At 36.4% G+C, this 18242-nt stretch overlaps 1 protein-coding gene across 1 annotated transcript; it reads right to left on the minus strand.

Moving 5' to 3' along the window:
- Positions 1-8727: 8727 nt before the first annotated feature.
- On the minus strand, positions 8728-17267 carry arf2a (ADP-ribosylation factor 2a). Its single transcript, XM_042504300.1, has 5 exons — positions 17181-17267; positions 13658-13812; positions 13455-13565; positions 13192-13316; positions 8728-10894 (listed from the first exon to the last, which is right to left on the minus strand). The coding sequence occupies exons 2-5, from the start codon at positions 13800-13802 to the stop codon at positions 10733-10735; spliced, it is 543 nt and encodes a 180-aa protein (XP_042360234.1). The 5' UTR covers positions 13803-13812; positions 17181-17267; the 3' UTR covers positions 8728-10732.
- Between the last annotated feature and the right edge of the window lie 975 nt (positions 17268-18242).

Consider the following 18242-nt stretch of genomic DNA (forward strand, 5'->3'; position numbering starts at 1 on the left):
CTATTTTATAGTGGCTTTTAATGTTGAAATGTAAAGAGTGCTGAAATAAATACTGCATGCATGAGTAGAGTATAAGTTAATTATAGAGTGGGTGTTTTATTACAGTACACATAAATGCAGTATATAATGCCTGCTTAGATTAAACAATGATAAATAAAATGTGCATATTAAATTGGAATATACTGTATGTGATTTATGGTATCTGATGTTTTATTGCACAGGGATAGTTTTGAGACATTATGAATAATTTCACCATTGGTGAGTGTGACAGGAGGCAAGTGGGAAGAAACGGTTCTTGTGTGTGGTTGCCTTAGCGTTCGGTGCTCTATGGCACCTACCAAAAGGGAGAAGTTGAAACAGGTTGTGTCCAAGGTTAGAGGAGTCGATATATGTATAGACCACCACTTAAAATGATGACCATCAGAATATAGATATAAGCTTAAAGTTAGCAAAGAATTGTTGTTATGGAAACAATGCCCAAGTTGGATCTGGGATGACTGCCATATACATATTAAGGATGCAACATTGACACCATCATTTGCCAATGGGTGAGCCAGAGAAAAAGGCAACAGCCCAGGGGGAAATTTACTGCAAAAGCACTTAAGCCAAAAACCAGTGATTAAGTTAATTTAATTTAATTTAAAGTGTTGTACAACTGTGATGCCCAAGTCGGATCTGGGATGACTGCCATATACATATTAAGGATGCAACATCTTAGAGAGAGCATTAGATTTTAGTAAACAAAATATAGGAAAATGCCAGTCTTTATTATTATTATTATTATTATTATTATTATCATTATATTATTATTATTATTATTATTATTATTATTATGATTATTTATTGTTATTTTTATTTGTTTTATCTGTCAACTTTTGTCTACCTGTTCAAAATGATCTATGAATTATTAGCCTAGTGGGCTGTATCCAAACAAAATACAGGTATGTACAGTTAAATCTTATACTTTCTAAGAAAAATTAGAATGCAGAGATATACAAAAAAAAAAAAAAAACAACATGATGAGGTGCTTGCACTAAAGTTTACATTTTCTTTTAGCTTTCTGCTTTTACTCCCTAACATTTTAGGGGGAAATGTAACAATAGTTGTTCAAATTCATAGCTGCTGCTTGCTGATTTAAAGAAAAGATATGATTAGTTGAATTAATTTTTAGTCACTGACATAGCTCCTCCTGAACCAGTAACAGCATGAACATGCTTTAGAGTTTATACATCAGTAAAATAAACAAATAAATAAATTCAGTAAGATTATGCAAGTCTTGTCAAGGACTTAAATTATTCTGTTGCATTATGAGCACTTTACTTTTGCCACTCTGAGTGCATTTTGCAGATGATACATGTAGTAAGATTTTGAATGCAGAGCTTTTACTTGTAGCTGATGGAGTAGCCTTGTTAGTCTTACTGTATGTACTGCTGAAAAACGAGTAAAGCAACCACCTGAAATTAATTCACAGCTGATAAAAGTACAAATATAAAGTGGACAGCAGGGGCAGAAGAGCAGACATTAGCTGCTAGTTACTCAGATAGCTATCAGCCTAACGTTAGCTAACTAGGGTAACGTTAGCAAAGCACAAACTCATCATTAAAGCGACCGGACATCATTAAATAAACACAAAAACTTACCTTAGGAAGTGAGTATTCTGTTACTTGGCTTGAAGTGGGTTTGGTGTTGTTAGTAAACGTGAAGAATAACCGAGTTGGGGAGCGAAGCATCTCGTAAACGCCAATTGGTTTTGTTTACAAACTTGTCCCTAAACAAGTGTTGACAGGTGCGCCTTCAGGCCGCTGATTTCACAGGGTGCGTTAGATTTATGTTACAGAGAGTACCGGATGTCCGGTGAGGGATGACTATTTCCTCTTCCCTTTGTCAAATAAATAACCCAACCTATGCGTTGCACTTAGCGTTCATGACAGAAAACTGCTATATATTATAGTTCATGTTGTAACGTTATTTTTTAATATAGGTGTTTTTGTTAATCTGGTAGCCCTTTTCCACTGGTGGATAAAGTACCTGAAAGCCACACTTGAGTAAAAGTGCAGATATCATTCCAGAAAATGACTTTGGTAGAAGTTAAAGTCACCTGTTAAAATATTACTTGATTAAAAGTCTTTAAGTATCTGGTATTTACTGTACTCAACTATAAAAAATAATTGTATTATATTAAATTTAAGTATTGAAAGTAAAAATACAAGCAAATGCTGCTGATAAAAATAGAATGAAAAAGAAGAAGAAAAATTCGATGTTTTTTTTAGTTTTTTTTTTTGTTTTTTTTTTTACAATTTAAATGGTTTAAAGAATGAAATCCATTTCTTCTTCCCTTCCATGCCTTTATTCATCCATTCATCCCTTACTACCTTCCTCTCTGTCTTCTTTTTAGGCCTAAGTTATTAAAATGCTTAGGGGAATTGTAGATAAAAACCAATAATCTGAGCCTGTCAGTGTCAAAAACAAGCACTAAAAGCACTCTTTTAGTGGACATAAACTGATGGTGTATAAATGCCCTGAGTGGTTACATTGTAACCTTTTTTGCCACTGCTGGCTGCAGAGCTCTTGCTTAATAATGTACCACTTTCCAAAATTGTTGTCCCCTTTTGTATATTTTTTGACAAAAAAAAACAACATAGGAAAATATGGGTCCAGCCGTTAACCTTTAATGGTTCAGAGTCTTGCTGACAAGAATTAATCATCATGTAAACAAAAAGAGATCGACCCACCAACCCTACAAATAATGGGTGACCTACTGTGCACTACTGCTGAATCTATATGATTGTTCATATATAAGATATCAACAAAAATTTGTAGGGAGTAAAATGGAATTTATTTGTCACACATAGTAAAAGAGTCCAAACTAATACTACATAATGGTGACTGCATTTATTTGCAAAGCCTTATTCATATCAAATGATCTTGCGTCTTCTTTTTTCACACACGCAGCAGACATCTTTCTTAAACTACAACAGACTACAGATTTAGCAGCATTATGAAATCAAAGAGTTCTTAGCCTCAGTGTTAGTCTACTGCCAATCAGCTGGACAAATCCTGTGTTTCCATGGCGATGTGAAAGGCTAGAGATGACTTTGTCTTTATAGAAAGGTGCAGTCACTGATGAACTCTGTTTCCTTAGCCGTGTGTGGGTGGATGGACAGGATTTAAAATACCAGCCCAGCCACAGGCGCACTGCTGAGCACCTTCTGTGATTTCTGTACGCCAAAAATGCAAGTGACCATTGATGTTACACATGCATTGAGCTTGTACATAGAAAATGTTGTAGTGGACAGAAAAGATTTGCCTGCATTGTCAAAAGATGTAATTAGTAAACAGGACCACATATTTATATTAACTCCCATGAAATACATGTAAGCATGGTCTACAGCAACCTTTTACGCCTGTTTTGTTGCTCAGAAGAGATGCTGGATGCTGTGACTTCTTCTTCAACTACTCTCTCATACCATTTACGATTCATTACAAAAATCCTTTAATTGATCTTCAAGGGTGGATCATTGATACAGCTGGTCAATGACAAACAGCAATGCAACGCCTCAGCTCCCCTGAGAAGAAGGCCATCAGTGGTGAAAGAGGCCCACATACTACATATATAAGGTGCTTTACAATAATGTTAAAGTTTTAAATAAAGCTTTAGATATAAGATGACACTATTAGATTGTTAATACCAATGCATCATTGCTTAAGCAGCATTTTACTGTTGTATCAGATCAAGGTTTTACTACTTCATATAGGCAGTCCAGTGGCGCCCAACCTAAGATTTAGGCTCCATTCAAAGGGTCACAGGATGAATTTCGGGGGTTGTGAGATGATTAATGTGGCAGGAAAAAAAGAATCTGTATTTTTTGGGGGGACTTTTCTCTAATCTTTTCAAAAAAATATTGGATAATTGTTTAAATTAAAACATATGAGAAGTTTAGAGGGGTATCGCTAACAACTCATAGTCATCCATGACATAACAAGGGGTCCCAACAAGACATTGCTTTTTTTGTGAGGCACCACAAGTCAAAAATTAATGGGAACCTCTGGTTTAACCTTTAATGGCGCTCTATGGTTTTCAGAGAATTAAATAGAAGCAAAGAACCATTTAATAAGTAAAGATGGAGTGGAGTAATGGAGGCTTGAGCACAGAATGAAGTCACACTCCTTAAATGTGTGTTGTAATCTGAGCTTCTCTGTTGGTTGTTGTGGTAGATTGTCAGACCACATGTGCATGTTAGTGCATGAGTCCTGTGTGTGTATCCCAGCAGCATTTGAATCACCGATCCGTGCATTTGTAGTGACTATAGTGCCACCAAAAGTAGGTGCTTTAAGCCACGTCGTGGTCTTTTCGCAACCAACCAAGTGTTTTTTATGCTTAGACCTAGCTTCACATTCACCACAGTGTAGCTGGCAGATATAACCTATCCGAGGTTTACAATGATGCACAATGGAAACATTTTTTCTGGTGACTGGGTTGTCTAACTGCAGGGAGTGTTTATTTTCAGAGAAACAGGACTTCGGTGAAATAGGCCTTTGTTTTTGGGACAACAAGCTGTTGGAGAAAGAGGATTTTTGGTCCAATGGGACATTTCTCAGAAAAACAGGGATTATGAATTTTGGGCCAACGTAACCATGGACACTACCCAAAAGTAACAAATAAAGCTTCAGATTAAGTAAGCCAAGTAAAAACTGGCATCTAGCAGAGAGGTTGCAGATTGCTACCAATTTAAAGGCCTCCCAAGTGCAAAGCATGTAGGAGAACACTGGTGCAAGCAAAACCGTGAAAGGCAGCGTTTGGTTTGTCCATTCTGGGCCACTGTAGAACAACATCGTGGACTCCATGGAAGAGGATCCGCTCCATTCGTAGACATAAACAGCTCATTCTGAGGTTATGAAAAACACAATTCTTAGTTTAGGAGATTATGTACTGATGAAAAAAATAGGTATGAATAGTGAATACCATATCTGTCAATATTCCTCTTAAAACCTACAAAGTAAACCTTTAATTGTATAGGAAAGGTATAAAGTCGCATTAAATGAAAATACTTGACCTCAAAACTGCACTTGAGTAAATGTATGTGGTTACTTTCCACCACAGGAGATCATAGACAAATAGTGAAAATGTTAGTCCGAAAAGGAGAGCTGAAATGTGACATCATGGTGGGATGAGCAAAGGGTTAATGTGCTGTGAAGTCACACATCAAGGTGAGATTTAGTCGATCCGCAGAGAGCGCCTGCCATAGGTCAAGTGTAGCACTGTGTGTGTGTGTGTGTGTGTGTGTGTGTGTGTGTGTGTGTGTGTGCGTGTGTGTGTGCGGAGTGTTAGTCTACATATCCAATTAAAATTATTTGAGGTCATTTCAGCTTCGTTTGATAGTCAGTGTGTGTGTGAGACTGAGAAAGATTATGGCAGGAAAGATATGATGTCAAATGTGTTGAACCAGTGAGAGTGATTCAGATCCACAGCGCTGTGAGAAGATGATAATCACCTCAGCTCAACCTCAATTACAAAGTGGGATCTTTCATGTAAAAATATTACCAGATCAGGTCATCGAGCATCTTGTAAATCCAATATAAAGAGCAACCGGCAGCTGCTGCGAGGTGAGAGATGATGTTTCTACAAGGACGTAATCGTAGAGGACCCTCTGTTCAATTAAAGAGCCGTAACAAAATAAAAGTACATCCTCCAACCCTCTGCACCCCGACATGTGCACTCCACACTCGATGAAAACGTGTATCACAGTCCATGTCTTGTCTCCTGCTCTCCCTTCTCCATGTCTGCTCAGTCGCTCTCTATAAATACATAAGGTGCTGTTTCCAAGGTAACAACTCTATGGAGAATTGGCCACCTGAAATCTAGATGGGTTGGAAAAGGAGGGTGAGCAGTGGTCTGCAGGCTTTTCTGTTGTCAGGAAAAGACCCTCGTCTTCACTGCGTCACCATCTGTCCAGGTCTGCCCTGCAGTATGGCCCTGTGGACTATCAGTCTTCATTAACCCAATATGTCATCCCACCGGCTATACCTTAGGCTTTTGAGAGAGAGAGAGAGGTATAAAGAATGACTCAGATTAGTGTCAGGATGTGAGTTTGGTGTTTGATCTGTTGCTGAATTGATCATTTGTATATGAGCTATAACTCTAAGTCCAGGATGCTGAAAAAAAATCAGGTTACATTTTTTTGTGAAAAGCTGCTGCACCCCAGTCTCATTTGCCCTTTGAAGCCATCGACACTTACTTATTAGAAGATATGAATGCACATATATTTAAATATTTAGTATTGGGAATATTACAAATAAATAAGCAAGAATAACATCTGCATTGGTCATCGCTGTATCAAAAAAAAGAAGCTATTTTCTGATGTGAGATCAGTCTACCTGTTAAAGATGTTCATACCTGTGTCAAGGCAGATATGATAGTACACTGCCACTTCCTGTGAATACTTTTTCTCTTTTGGTGCTTTATTTTGAAAGTATATACTGGAGGTGTTACTATTAGTGACTCCTCTCCTCTCTCAAATTACCTGAGTGTATTTAAAAACCTTGAGTGTTTACCACCCTCTAGTGGTTACAGTCAGGAAATGCAGCATTATACTGTATTTGTCTATTTACACATAATGAGTGAATTTCAATGATGTGATGTTCTTTTGTAAGCCTTTGAAAAAAAATAGAAAAATCCCTTTTAGGTAAAGGATGGTCTTTTAAATTATGTAGACAGACTCTAGGCTGTTTACAAGATGTCCTTCCAAACTTGATCTATTATGCTGATGCCTCTGTAACCTACCACTTTATGCCACTTACTCCACCAAATATGTTTAACTCTCCCACCCCCCTTCTCTTTTTTCTTCTTTCTCTGTTTTTTTCTTTTCATTTACTTTTCCCCCCTTTCTACAACTTCTTGAATTGTGATGTTATAGTTACAATGAAATACGGAGATACATAAATATATGTACATACTGTACCCAACCTGCTTTGACCAATAAATAGTGATTGTTGAATGATCCTTTTTATGTTTTCTCACAACTTAAGTCTACAAGCCCAATAAAATAATAGTATTGCTGTCTCTTTTTGATGGTTTTATTTGGGAAATGTTTACCTGTAGTTCCAGCAGCAGACATGCTACCACTCCCAGTTAATACCTTAAAATCATTTAAAATAAATAATGAATTAATCTATATATACATATTTTAATCAAGCATTAATTTTCATGTGGTCATTAAGAATTCAGTTTTGACATGTCTGTTTCTAGACAGCTTTGTTTTTTGGACAGTGTGTGAAATGTGTAAAGGCATCTGATATTGAGCTACACACAAGTCCATCATATAATGTTTTTCATTTTTGTGTGCACAGTTAAAGGTTATGTTTGGTGTGAAAAGATCCATTGACACCGCCCTCTCTTCATCAGGCTGTTTCAGAAATTAGCTGTCACCTAATTTCAGATGTGTTAGCGGTGGAACATCTCTGCACAAGTCAACTCGAAAGGTGGCTGGAAACAGCATCCTTCTTTTTTTTTTTTTTAAAGCCATATCCACATTGTTTCAGCCTATAAAACCTGGATCAACATCGATTTTCTTGTGCTCAATTTAGACAACTTTCACGATCATAAACCTCTGAACTGCAACAAAAAAAAGTAAAAGATGACACATGACCTAAAAATTGCTGGAATGGCTTTTTAAAAAAATAGATATTTTTAAAAAATCAAACAAAAAAAAAGGATTGTATTTTATTTTTTCTCTATATTTTATGTTGCAAAATGAAGAAATTCTTTCACTTTCCTGAGGCAATTTTTCTTTTTCTTTTCTTTTTTTTGTTTTCTTTTTTGTTTTTATAACTTTGCTTTTTTGTTGTGCTTTTCTTATTTTCTGGTATTTTTCTTGAAGCGTTTTTACTAATTTCTTGCTCATTTTTGGGTCATTTCTTGTAAAGTTGCCCCTTGCTCACTCATGGTTTTAGAAGAAATTAAGCCAGCTAGTTCAGGTTTCAAAGGGTTAATCACTAACAAAGAAGAATAACTGTTATGTTGGAGCTTGACTACTTTAATAAACATAAAAGAAACCAGTCAACATTGCAATTAATATATCAGAGGTCATTATGATTTTTGCTGATGGCACACTTGCAGGAAAATAAAGATCAAGAGGTAAAGAATGACTTTTAAAGCTATAGAAGCTGTCAGATTATCTTCACATCTTAAAAAACCTTCTCATGAGCAACTGCAATCTACCTGTGGATTTATTCATGTATTGATTCATGCATTTATGTCAACTGTCAGAGAAAATAAATTAGGATGGAAAAAAAACAGTTTGTGTTGGAAACAGTTTTTTACTGATCATATCGCCTGTAAAAATAGCCTCAGAGGACAGATCTGGGTTCTGATCCTGCTGATTGATGGGTGATGGGTGAGGACGGTGTGACAGACTCGTGTCTGTACATTTTACTGAGCAGGAAACAAGATCCGAAAGACATCTCACTGGCTGACACCTGTCACGTCTTTGAGAATGCTGAAAAAGGGGATTATTTCTGACAGAACGTGGCTGATTTAATACAAACTCAAACGTAAAACATGCCGACAGGTTTTTCATAGCTGTTATGATGATCCAAGCTACAGTATATGTGCATAGTCTTTTCCTTAAATCCAAATGCATTGACAACCAATTCAGTATTTAACCATCACTGTCTTTAATGACAACTTCACTTCAGAGGAATTTAAAAGGAATTTCTGTGAGGCGTTCATTTTTCATATGAATTTTTTTAACTTTATTTTTAAGTTTTCCAATGAAAATGCCAGTAGAGCAGAAGTACAATAGAGACCTCTTTATTATAGTGCATTAATCAGATGGTATAAAATGAGTTTAAAAAAGCTTAAGAAGGTAATCAAGACATACATATGCGCCTACCTTATCATTTGTACGGAAACTATCTTGAAAATTAAAGCTTCTCATTTGAACAAGGGTAGGTGGACAATGTCGAGTTTAAATACATTTTCTTACAAAACATTATATACATTTGTATTTCTCGCTGTAAAGCAGATCACCTTACTTATCCTATGAACTCTACTGATGCTAAAGAAACACCCCAATGTAAAGTTAACGAACACCCAAAAGAAAAGTTGATCAGTTACCCAAACTTGCCCAGAAAACCCCGCAAACAAACAAACAAATATTTAAATGTCCATTTGTAGAAAAACAGAAGGGACAAATGATTTTCCTTAAAAGGTCAGTGGATTTTTTTTTTATCTTAGAGTCATCTTCTCTCAGTAAGGGGTGGGGACAGTTTAAGATTGTTTTTATATTAATTGAAGGAGCCTTTGGTATCAGTGGATGTGTTTGGAAAAACTACTCTATTACTGGGTTAACTGGTGCAAATCAATCTGCTGGCACAGAGAAATGGGAACGGCGATTGTCTACGGGTTCATTGCAAAGGCTGATGGACAAATTGCTGTCCCCATATTGGCCTCAGTTGTGCAAGTTGATGAGGTTGTGCAAAAGGCACCAGAGGGACAAAGTGTCCATGCTCTGGTTACATGCAGGGAAAACACCATAAAGCCTGAACCATTAAGGAAGCATTTGCAGTGCTGACTCATGTAGTACGCCAGAGCAACAGGTCCAATTCAACTGTACCGTCAATCACAGCACTAAGTATGTCCTCTAGAAAACACAGGAGGGGGCAAACTCATGCTCTGCAAGCGAATCAAACAAACACAGTGAGCCCTTTGTGAATCAAACCAATTGGTCCCGAGAGCATTTTACTCAAAAGACTGCACACCTGGCACGTCAGGTCATGCTAAAGTAAACCAGGTCATGCGTGCATCAACAGTAACATTAAAAAAAAAAACAAACAACGGACCTAAAGAAGACTATCAGTAAATAAAAAGCCAGAAGGGGAGAAACTCCCACGGCAAAAAAAGGCATCACTGTTCCAGTAACTAGACAAAGCTGCAACCCACACAGCACCACAAGGATACACACATCCACCAGCCGCTACACTCAATACACCTCCATATATGTAAACATACGCTGTAACATTTGTCTATTATAGATCGCATTCATGTAAAAAAAAGATGGGCCAAGTGAAAATAAAAGGCAGGTTATTGCTTTTCATAGATGGGATGTAACCTGATTAAAACCTGAAGACACAATTAAAAAAATAGGGAAACTTATCTTTAGGAATGGATGCTAAAAAAGCATTTTGACCATTAACAGGACCTACAGTACACAGACTTGAAGTTTCAAACAAAATATTCTAAAACTATATGAGAGAATCAATAATTATCCAGTGTTTACTGCTGCAGTCATAACTTATATCTCCAAAACTCACAATTTTCTCAAGAACTTGTATGATATTATACTTTATCGCATCAAACACAGCATGGGTTACATTGCAATTATCGTGGGTCCTTGCAAGGTGAATAAACAGTTATAAAAAAGGCCTTAATGTCACTAGCAAATGTAAAAGCTGAATAACATGACTACACAGCCTGTGTCCTTAGTGGAGACCAATGCCTTTAGATGTGCTGACACTGCAGGAATGACAGAGTTAACTTGTGTTCAAGGCACAACGTGGCTGCTCCCACTCATATTCATCCATCCAAAAAACACACACACCCCATACAGAGCCCAGACGCAGAGAAGCACTGGCCAAAGGTCGCTTCAGAGGAAAGAGAAGAAAGGAGAGAATGAGCCCAGGACCAGTACAGTCTCCTGTCACACCGCAGATACAGAGGAGGGGGGTTGATGGATCATTTTCCTTTCTTGAGCTGGTTTGACAGCCAATCGAGACCCTCGTAGAGACCATCTCCACTAGTGGCGCACGTGGCCTGGATATACCAGTTACGACTGCGCAGGGAGTGTAGGCCCAGCTTGTCTGTGATCTCAGCTGAATTCATGGCATTGGGCAGGTCCTGAAAGAGCAACAAACACTTCATAACAAGAGAAAAAGGAAACCTACATTCCCTGTTAAGGTTTGCACAGATCACTTTTACTACTACTTACTATTTACCTGTATAATACAGCTGCACAATGCACTCTTTAAGTACTTTAAAGTTATTAAAATCAATCCAGTGTATATGATTGACAGTTTAATAGCTCTTCAGTGCAATACAAGAAAACATGTCTGCATCCAAACAGTTCCTAAGGGTTTTTTATTTTATTTTTATGAAATAACAAAGTAAACAAACTAAAAACATTTTTATATGGCTCTCATCACAATGCAGCATTTTTTTATAAATAAAAAAAAAAACAATAAACAAATAAAATATGTCTTTAGAAATAGCTCTGAAATCCACTTAGTGCAGCTTTTTTTTTTAAACAAAATAACAATGTAAACAAACTAAAATTTCTCTTTGGAAATTGCTCTTAAAGCCACGTACTGAAGCATTATAATTAAAGTAAAGAGCATTATAAATGAGTAATGTACTCACAATGCCACTTCACTTGTTATAGCTGAACTGTAACATTCCCATTCACAGCAAATAAAATTAGGTCACAATTCTGCTCATTACAGCATTATCGTTAAACTTATCCACTAAAATTAAACAACAAAATGTTCTTTTCCACTTCATGTGGTGTAGCAGCTTAAGTTAAACATAAAAAACTGTCTCTAATTATTGGAGTAGCTGCATTTCATTAAAACCTGAATATCGGCCGCACATCTTGCTCTCCGTTTAAAACTCCTGAGTGACGGCAGGCATGAAAAAAAGAATTGGGCGGGGCACATGCAAAAAGTTATTGAACTGAATCAATCAATACTAATCCTTCAGATCCGGATATCCATGGTACAAATTGTTATTTTTGTTTATTGTATTCTAATGTTTCTGCATACTAGAATTGCATAAATTGGGTATGACTGCAAAGCTGAGACTCTTGTGGATTCAATGAGCCAGAATTTTGTCCATGTGTGATGACATTTAGCCCCCACAGTAGCCATTTCACTGTGGTGAGATCTCTCTCATCATTGTATAAAATGAACTATTGTGACCTCTAGGATGGTCACATCCTCACGAAACTTTTCAACCACAAACTAGAGACCAACGGCATTCAAAGGATGTATGGCCTTGTATGTATGTATGTATGTATGGCCTAAGTATACTGACAATATGAGGGTTTCTCACTAGTTTTGAGAACAGAATCACTTGCCATCCAGTGAACAAAAAATGCATTCCTTACAGAAATCTCCAAATGTCAAAGGTTTTTCCTTGGTGTCTCCATGTGGTAATATGGGGAGATTTGAAAAATGCTTGGATTTAGCACCAAATCTGTGTAATAAAAAGTATCAACATAAAAATCGCTACAACAACTTATGAGACATAATTGAGCATGGAAATAACCATGAAATACTTCCATTATAATTTTCTAAGCCCCTATACACTCTAAATTGCTAAAGTTTAAATAGGCACCTAATCAAAAAAGATGTTTATGACATATTTATGACCAGAAAAACTTGGAGACATGGAGTGCTCAGATGCATCTCAATCTCATCTTTAGGATCCCAGCTTTCAGCTTATGTATACCACTTCTCTGTGACATCTACTGTAGATCTGCTATCGCCCCCTAAAATCCCCTGTCTCCCTTAAAAAAAAAAACACAAAAAAAACAAGTGGGTTTACGGTAAGGAGAGGTTTAGAAGTGGTAGTGTGACAATATGTAGTTCAAGATTAATGCTACACAAATTTATTTGGTCCTTTAATATTGTGTAGTTGCTGATACTGACTTATTGGACACTTACAGTATATTCACCTAAATGGTCATATTTACCTAACTGCTACTAAAATATGTATAGTCCAGACAGATAACTATTAAGGTTATAAACTTTTATAATTGATATACTATGAGCTGAGAGCACAACTCCTGAAACTGACGAGGCGGTGCAAAAGAAAAGACCTATTGTTCTGTTGACATTGTTTTAAAAACACCCCGGTTACACAGTGGTGTTACAGCAGGCCATCATAAATGAGAGCAGTGCTGCAACGCTAGCAGGCTGAGATGGACAAAAAACAGCAGAGTAGCCAAAACCAATACATTAAAATATGCCAACTCCTCTAAACCTTATTTCAATAATGCATCTGTAATCTTAGGGGTTTTTTTCTACCAATAAAAGGGTATTGGGCCAATGCCCTGTTAATAGATCAATAGCTAATTGATAGGTGCCAGGCTCACCCACTAATTATGCCTTATTTTAAGATCAGTGACAGAAATTCACCTGTTTGTTGGCAAACACAAGCAGCACAGCGTATGTCAGCTCCTCTTCAGCCAGCATTCTCATCAGCTCCTCCCTCGCCTCATTAGCTCGCTCCCTGTCATTACTGTCCACTACAAAGATAAGCCCTGAAAATGGAAAAGGGTGAGGTTTGTATGAAAGAAGGGGATAAAGGTGTCCACATGTAAGGAGGATTGTACGAGGATTTAATCAAAATTGGGTTTGTACAACAGACTTTGAGAGATCTGACATCAGAAGTCTCTCACCTTGTGTGTTTTGGAAGTAATGCTTCCAGAGTGGCCTGATCTTGTCCTGGCCACCGACATCCCACACTGTGAAACTGATGTTCTTATATTCTACCGTCTCAACATTAAAGCCTGCAGATGAAGGGGAAAACATGTTTTTTCAGTGCTGGCATTGGTAAGAAGATGCAGTGCGACAACTTGTAAAAATACAGAAGAGGACTCACCGATAGTCGGGATTGTGGTAACAACTTCTCCCAGTTTGAGCTTGTACAGGATGGTGGTCTTTCCAGCAGCATCCAGTCCTACCATCAGGATCCTCATTTCTTTCTTGCTGAACAACCCTTTAAACAAGCTTTGAAAAGCCCCCATGTTGGCTCACCTGCAGAAGGACAAATCAAGTGGTCAGGTCAGGATATAGTGGGCGGAAATGAAACAGAATATAAAATCCAAATGTTTCGTCCGACCAATAGTCCAAATTCCAAGGACAATCCACTGACTAAAATGTAGGACAAACAACAGCAGCGTATTCTTACATTGAGGGACTCTCTGCATTTCTGCAACAACTGATTACGTGAACAGTGGTAGATTCATTTTCTGTCTATCCACTAACTGATAAATCAACTAATCTTTACATCTCTAAATGACTTCAACAACAATATAAATTGTCAAATTTCTGTTGCTCTGTGCCATAACATTTAGCAAATTATGCATCGACATGCTATGCTCCATGAGCAGAAAGATAAAACACAAAATAAACAATGCATTTTATTCCAGAAGTTGTTAAGCAGCCGAGTGCTGTAAATAATGTATGTGTTGTGTTTTCCTAACTCTAGGACTAGCTTGTGTTCCAGTTGCTGTTCCTGAACTGAAGGAATATGCTGTTTTTCACTTACATGGTAATCTTATCTCTACTGAGCTCATGGGCTACACACAGTTCACACAGCTGAGCAGAACAAGCTAAGACATGTTGTCTCTAGTTGTCAACAGAAAGTGTGTCCTCATAATGTAGCCTCAAGTTAAGTCTTTCACTGTCTGTAGCATTAAAATGTAATGCTGAAACAAAGAGTCTATTAATTAAATGAATAAATTGACAATAGACATTTGAATAATAGTTTTATTTACCAGATGCTCAGTTCATCCTCTAAAATTTGATGGTTTGCCCTTTTTCTCTGTTTTATATCACTGTAAAAAAAATCTTTGAAGACATTTAAAATATTTTTTCCCCTAACTTTAGAGACTCTGATACTTCCTGTTCCTTTTGTAAAAACACATTACATTAACTATTTCCCTTTTTTAAGTGAAAAATATCACTAAGATTTTGCACAGATCTGCAATTTCACTTCTTTGAAACCTCTTATTCTGTTTATGCCTTTAACCTTGGCAATTTTATTAGTTACTATGATAATCCAGATAATAGTGCTCTTGAATATATTTTGTTATGCTGAATGCTTTTTTTAATTCACAAACAAAATGATCTAAGTAACTCCTTAACTTTTCATCTTTTCTCCTACAATTGAAGGCTCTTCTTGAATCACTCAGTTTATCATTAAATATTGTCATTCATATTCATATATACTTATGTCATTCATATGTTTTTTACATGTGCTGTTATTCTTTACAAGGGGTTGAGGAAAAAATGCATTTGTGACAGTATCCCAGTATTTTTGCATGCCAATATCATATCTCGACACGAACACCAAGTACCGATTTTTTATATTTTATAAATAATTAATATTAAAAATACATATTAAGGTTTTGCCAGCCTACTAGTAAAACAGTGTGCTTTTTAGTCAGCTGGATACAATCGGCAGCAATAATAATGGATGAAGTGAGAAAAACAGATAAAGTTTTTTTCATATTTTTTTCTTTCTGGGGACATCATCTGCAATTGAAAAGGTAAAAAAAAAAATCACAATATATGTTATCAAATAACACATGTTGTCAACACATCGCAAAACATATTGTGTTGTGGCTTAAATATTGGCATAATAGTGTTTTGTGGGACCTCTGGTTATTCCCACCCCTATTAGGTCTATTAACCTGACGTTTTGGACATGTTTATTTTGTGATTTTTTTAAAGACATTCAAAATTTTCTAGGACATAATCTTAAACTCCTGAAATATGCGATGGGAATGTTTCAATATTTTCTCACATTCTATTGATTACTAACATTTTTTTTTTTAAAAAAAACAACTCATAGATCAATTTATAATGGATATAAGCATTACTTGCATTGCAGAACCATGCAAAGTATGAAAGAAAACCCTGCCTAATTATTCTTTTTAAACTTCTGTACTGATAAAATCCTAACATACAGGTGTTGTATCAAAGTGTGCTCCGCGTCGAATTATGTTTCCTCCTCCTTAATACGCAGCACTCCCCACTGTGGTTAGGTTTAGGGGGGACACAGGTGCACAAGGCCCAGGTGACTTAAACAAACTACCTACCTTTTTCCTTATAAAAATCATATGTGGTTATTTAAAAGAAAGGAAAAAGGTTTGGACAACTACCCAGGAGTGGCAGAGGAAGGATCCCATGGTTTGGGTGCACTGATCAAAGTTGTAGTTGTTAAAATGACACTTAAAATATACAAAATATTTATATATAAATAAACACATATTTAAAAAAAAAAAACGAGTAGTAGTGGGGGAGAACAGAAGAGGGATTAATAAAAATATAATAAATATATAAGTTTTAAAAATTGATAAAACATAAAAAAAAAAAATACAAATAAAAAATATAAATAATCTAAAATAGAGTATGCAAGTGTTCAAGTAAAAACAAGTGCTAAAATAATACGAATACACTAAAACACATTCAGATTCATAATAAAACCATAAAGTTGTAAGGGTTATAAGGATCAAACCATAAAAATCTAAAGCTTTGGGTCAGGTTTAGATAAGGGGGGAAGACATAACGATGGGAAAACTGTCTTCTGCACATAACCATTACATTCACCTGGTGTTTGGCCAGCTTCCAGCTCCTATGTGGAAGTGCTGTAACGTTAAAAAGCAGGTCCTTTTGAGTAAACAGGAATGTCGGGTTCGTGTTTACGCAACCAGACACTAAATGTGTCATTAGAGGCTTTTGTTAAATGGAAGATATTTAGTTTGCTATTAGTGAGATAGTCGTATGTACTTAGTCAAACAGACTAAACAGGCATCATGTGTTTTGCTCTTTCCTGAAGCTCGTCAGCTGGCTCCGCCGCCCTAAATAAAAAAATACTCGTTAACTTGTTTTACATTGCCTTGTTTTAAATTATAAATGTGTTGACACTAAAGTGTTGTGAATGAAGTTTGACTGTTATTATAAGGTAGCGTTACATTAGACTTCAGCTGAGTAAATAACTAACAGCAGACAAACTCTCGGCCGTAAACGCAGACGTTACCGCGAGCGGAGCAGCTCTTTGACGTTAGCTAACGTAAGCTAGCCTAGCTATGTTAAGGAAGTATGGATTAACGAAAACAACATATAGAAGTAAATCTGCCACGTACAGAGGAGACAGTCACTATTAAATTATCTTAATATTATTATGGACGACTTGTTATTAAGAAATTAACTGTTTAAAAACTTCCAGAGCAAAAAGCCGAACTTTTATACTAACGTTAACCGCAGCGTCTCTATGTGAATTCAAGTTTCCAGGACTTACAGTAAACTGAAAATGTTGACAGGTTGTTTATCTTCACATTTATTTTAATGGAATTTGATATTTATGGTTTTAAAAGTTTAGAAAACAATAGTTGTACCTTTACTGATGTTTCTCGAGCCTTCTTCCTGGTCCTGTCGTCTTTGGGGTTTTTCTTCTTCTTCTCTGTTTTGTGGCGGTTGCAAAGGTCAAAATACTAAAGTGGCGCCACCAAACGGTAGGCTGTGGATTAGGGGTGGTGCCGTAAAAATGCCTTACTATCCAAATAGTTATTCTAAATACAGAAAATAAAATAGGCTAAATAACACTGTTCACCTTGAAATAATATGTTAAATCAATGCCTCCTGAGAGGAGGGTGTAAATAATCAAAAGCCAATATAAAAATCTTAATAAAAAAAATAAATAAATAAGAAGAAGAAACAAAAACAGGTTCAAAGGTGCTCTTTCTATGGTCATATCATATAATTTGGACATGATTCATCTGTCTTAAGAAAGGAGAGACAGAGAGAAAAAAAAATGGACCTGCTTACACATAGGTCTAACTGCGTAATTTATCACTGTGTCAGGTTAGTTTGGTTGCTTTTCACTATTGTAAAAAGACAACACGATCATGGAAAACCTGGGAAAGTCATGGAATTTAATAATCTCATCTTCAAGGCCCGAAAAGTCATGGAATTGGTAACAAAAAATCATGAAAGGTTTTGTGAAGTCATGGGGTTTAGATGTGTGTTATGAAATTAATTGTTACAGTAATCCTTTAGGGATAACCTTCCACATGATATAACAATATAATTATAACAATACAATTATTCAATACAATTCAAATACAATTATTAAAAATAATTTCAGCATCGACATTGTGATGCAAAATAGTCGCATCAAAAGATGTGCCATGTTAAGTAAGGCAGATTAATGCAAACAACTTTTTTCCAGCTTGATACGAAAGGAAAACTCACACTGTTCACATTTTCCATGACGAAAACCAAGCCTTCTCCTTAAAGAGAGGCTACGTTTTGAGATGCAATGTGCAGCATTTCGTATGGGAAGTGAGACTCTCCTGAGTGTGCGTGTGTGTGTGTGTGTGTGTGTGTGTGTGTGTGTGTGTGTGCACGCGCGCGCGACTCATAGTGACAACTGAATCTTAGTCGATTTAGTTGATTAA

This window comes from Plectropomus leopardus, chromosome 17 (assembly GCF_008729295.1).
Source record: "Plectropomus leopardus isolate mb chromosome 17, YSFRI_Pleo_2.0, whole genome shotgun sequence".
In the NCBI taxonomy this organism is placed as follows: domain Eukaryota; kingdom Metazoa; phylum Chordata; class Actinopteri; order Perciformes; family Serranidae; genus Plectropomus; species Plectropomus leopardus.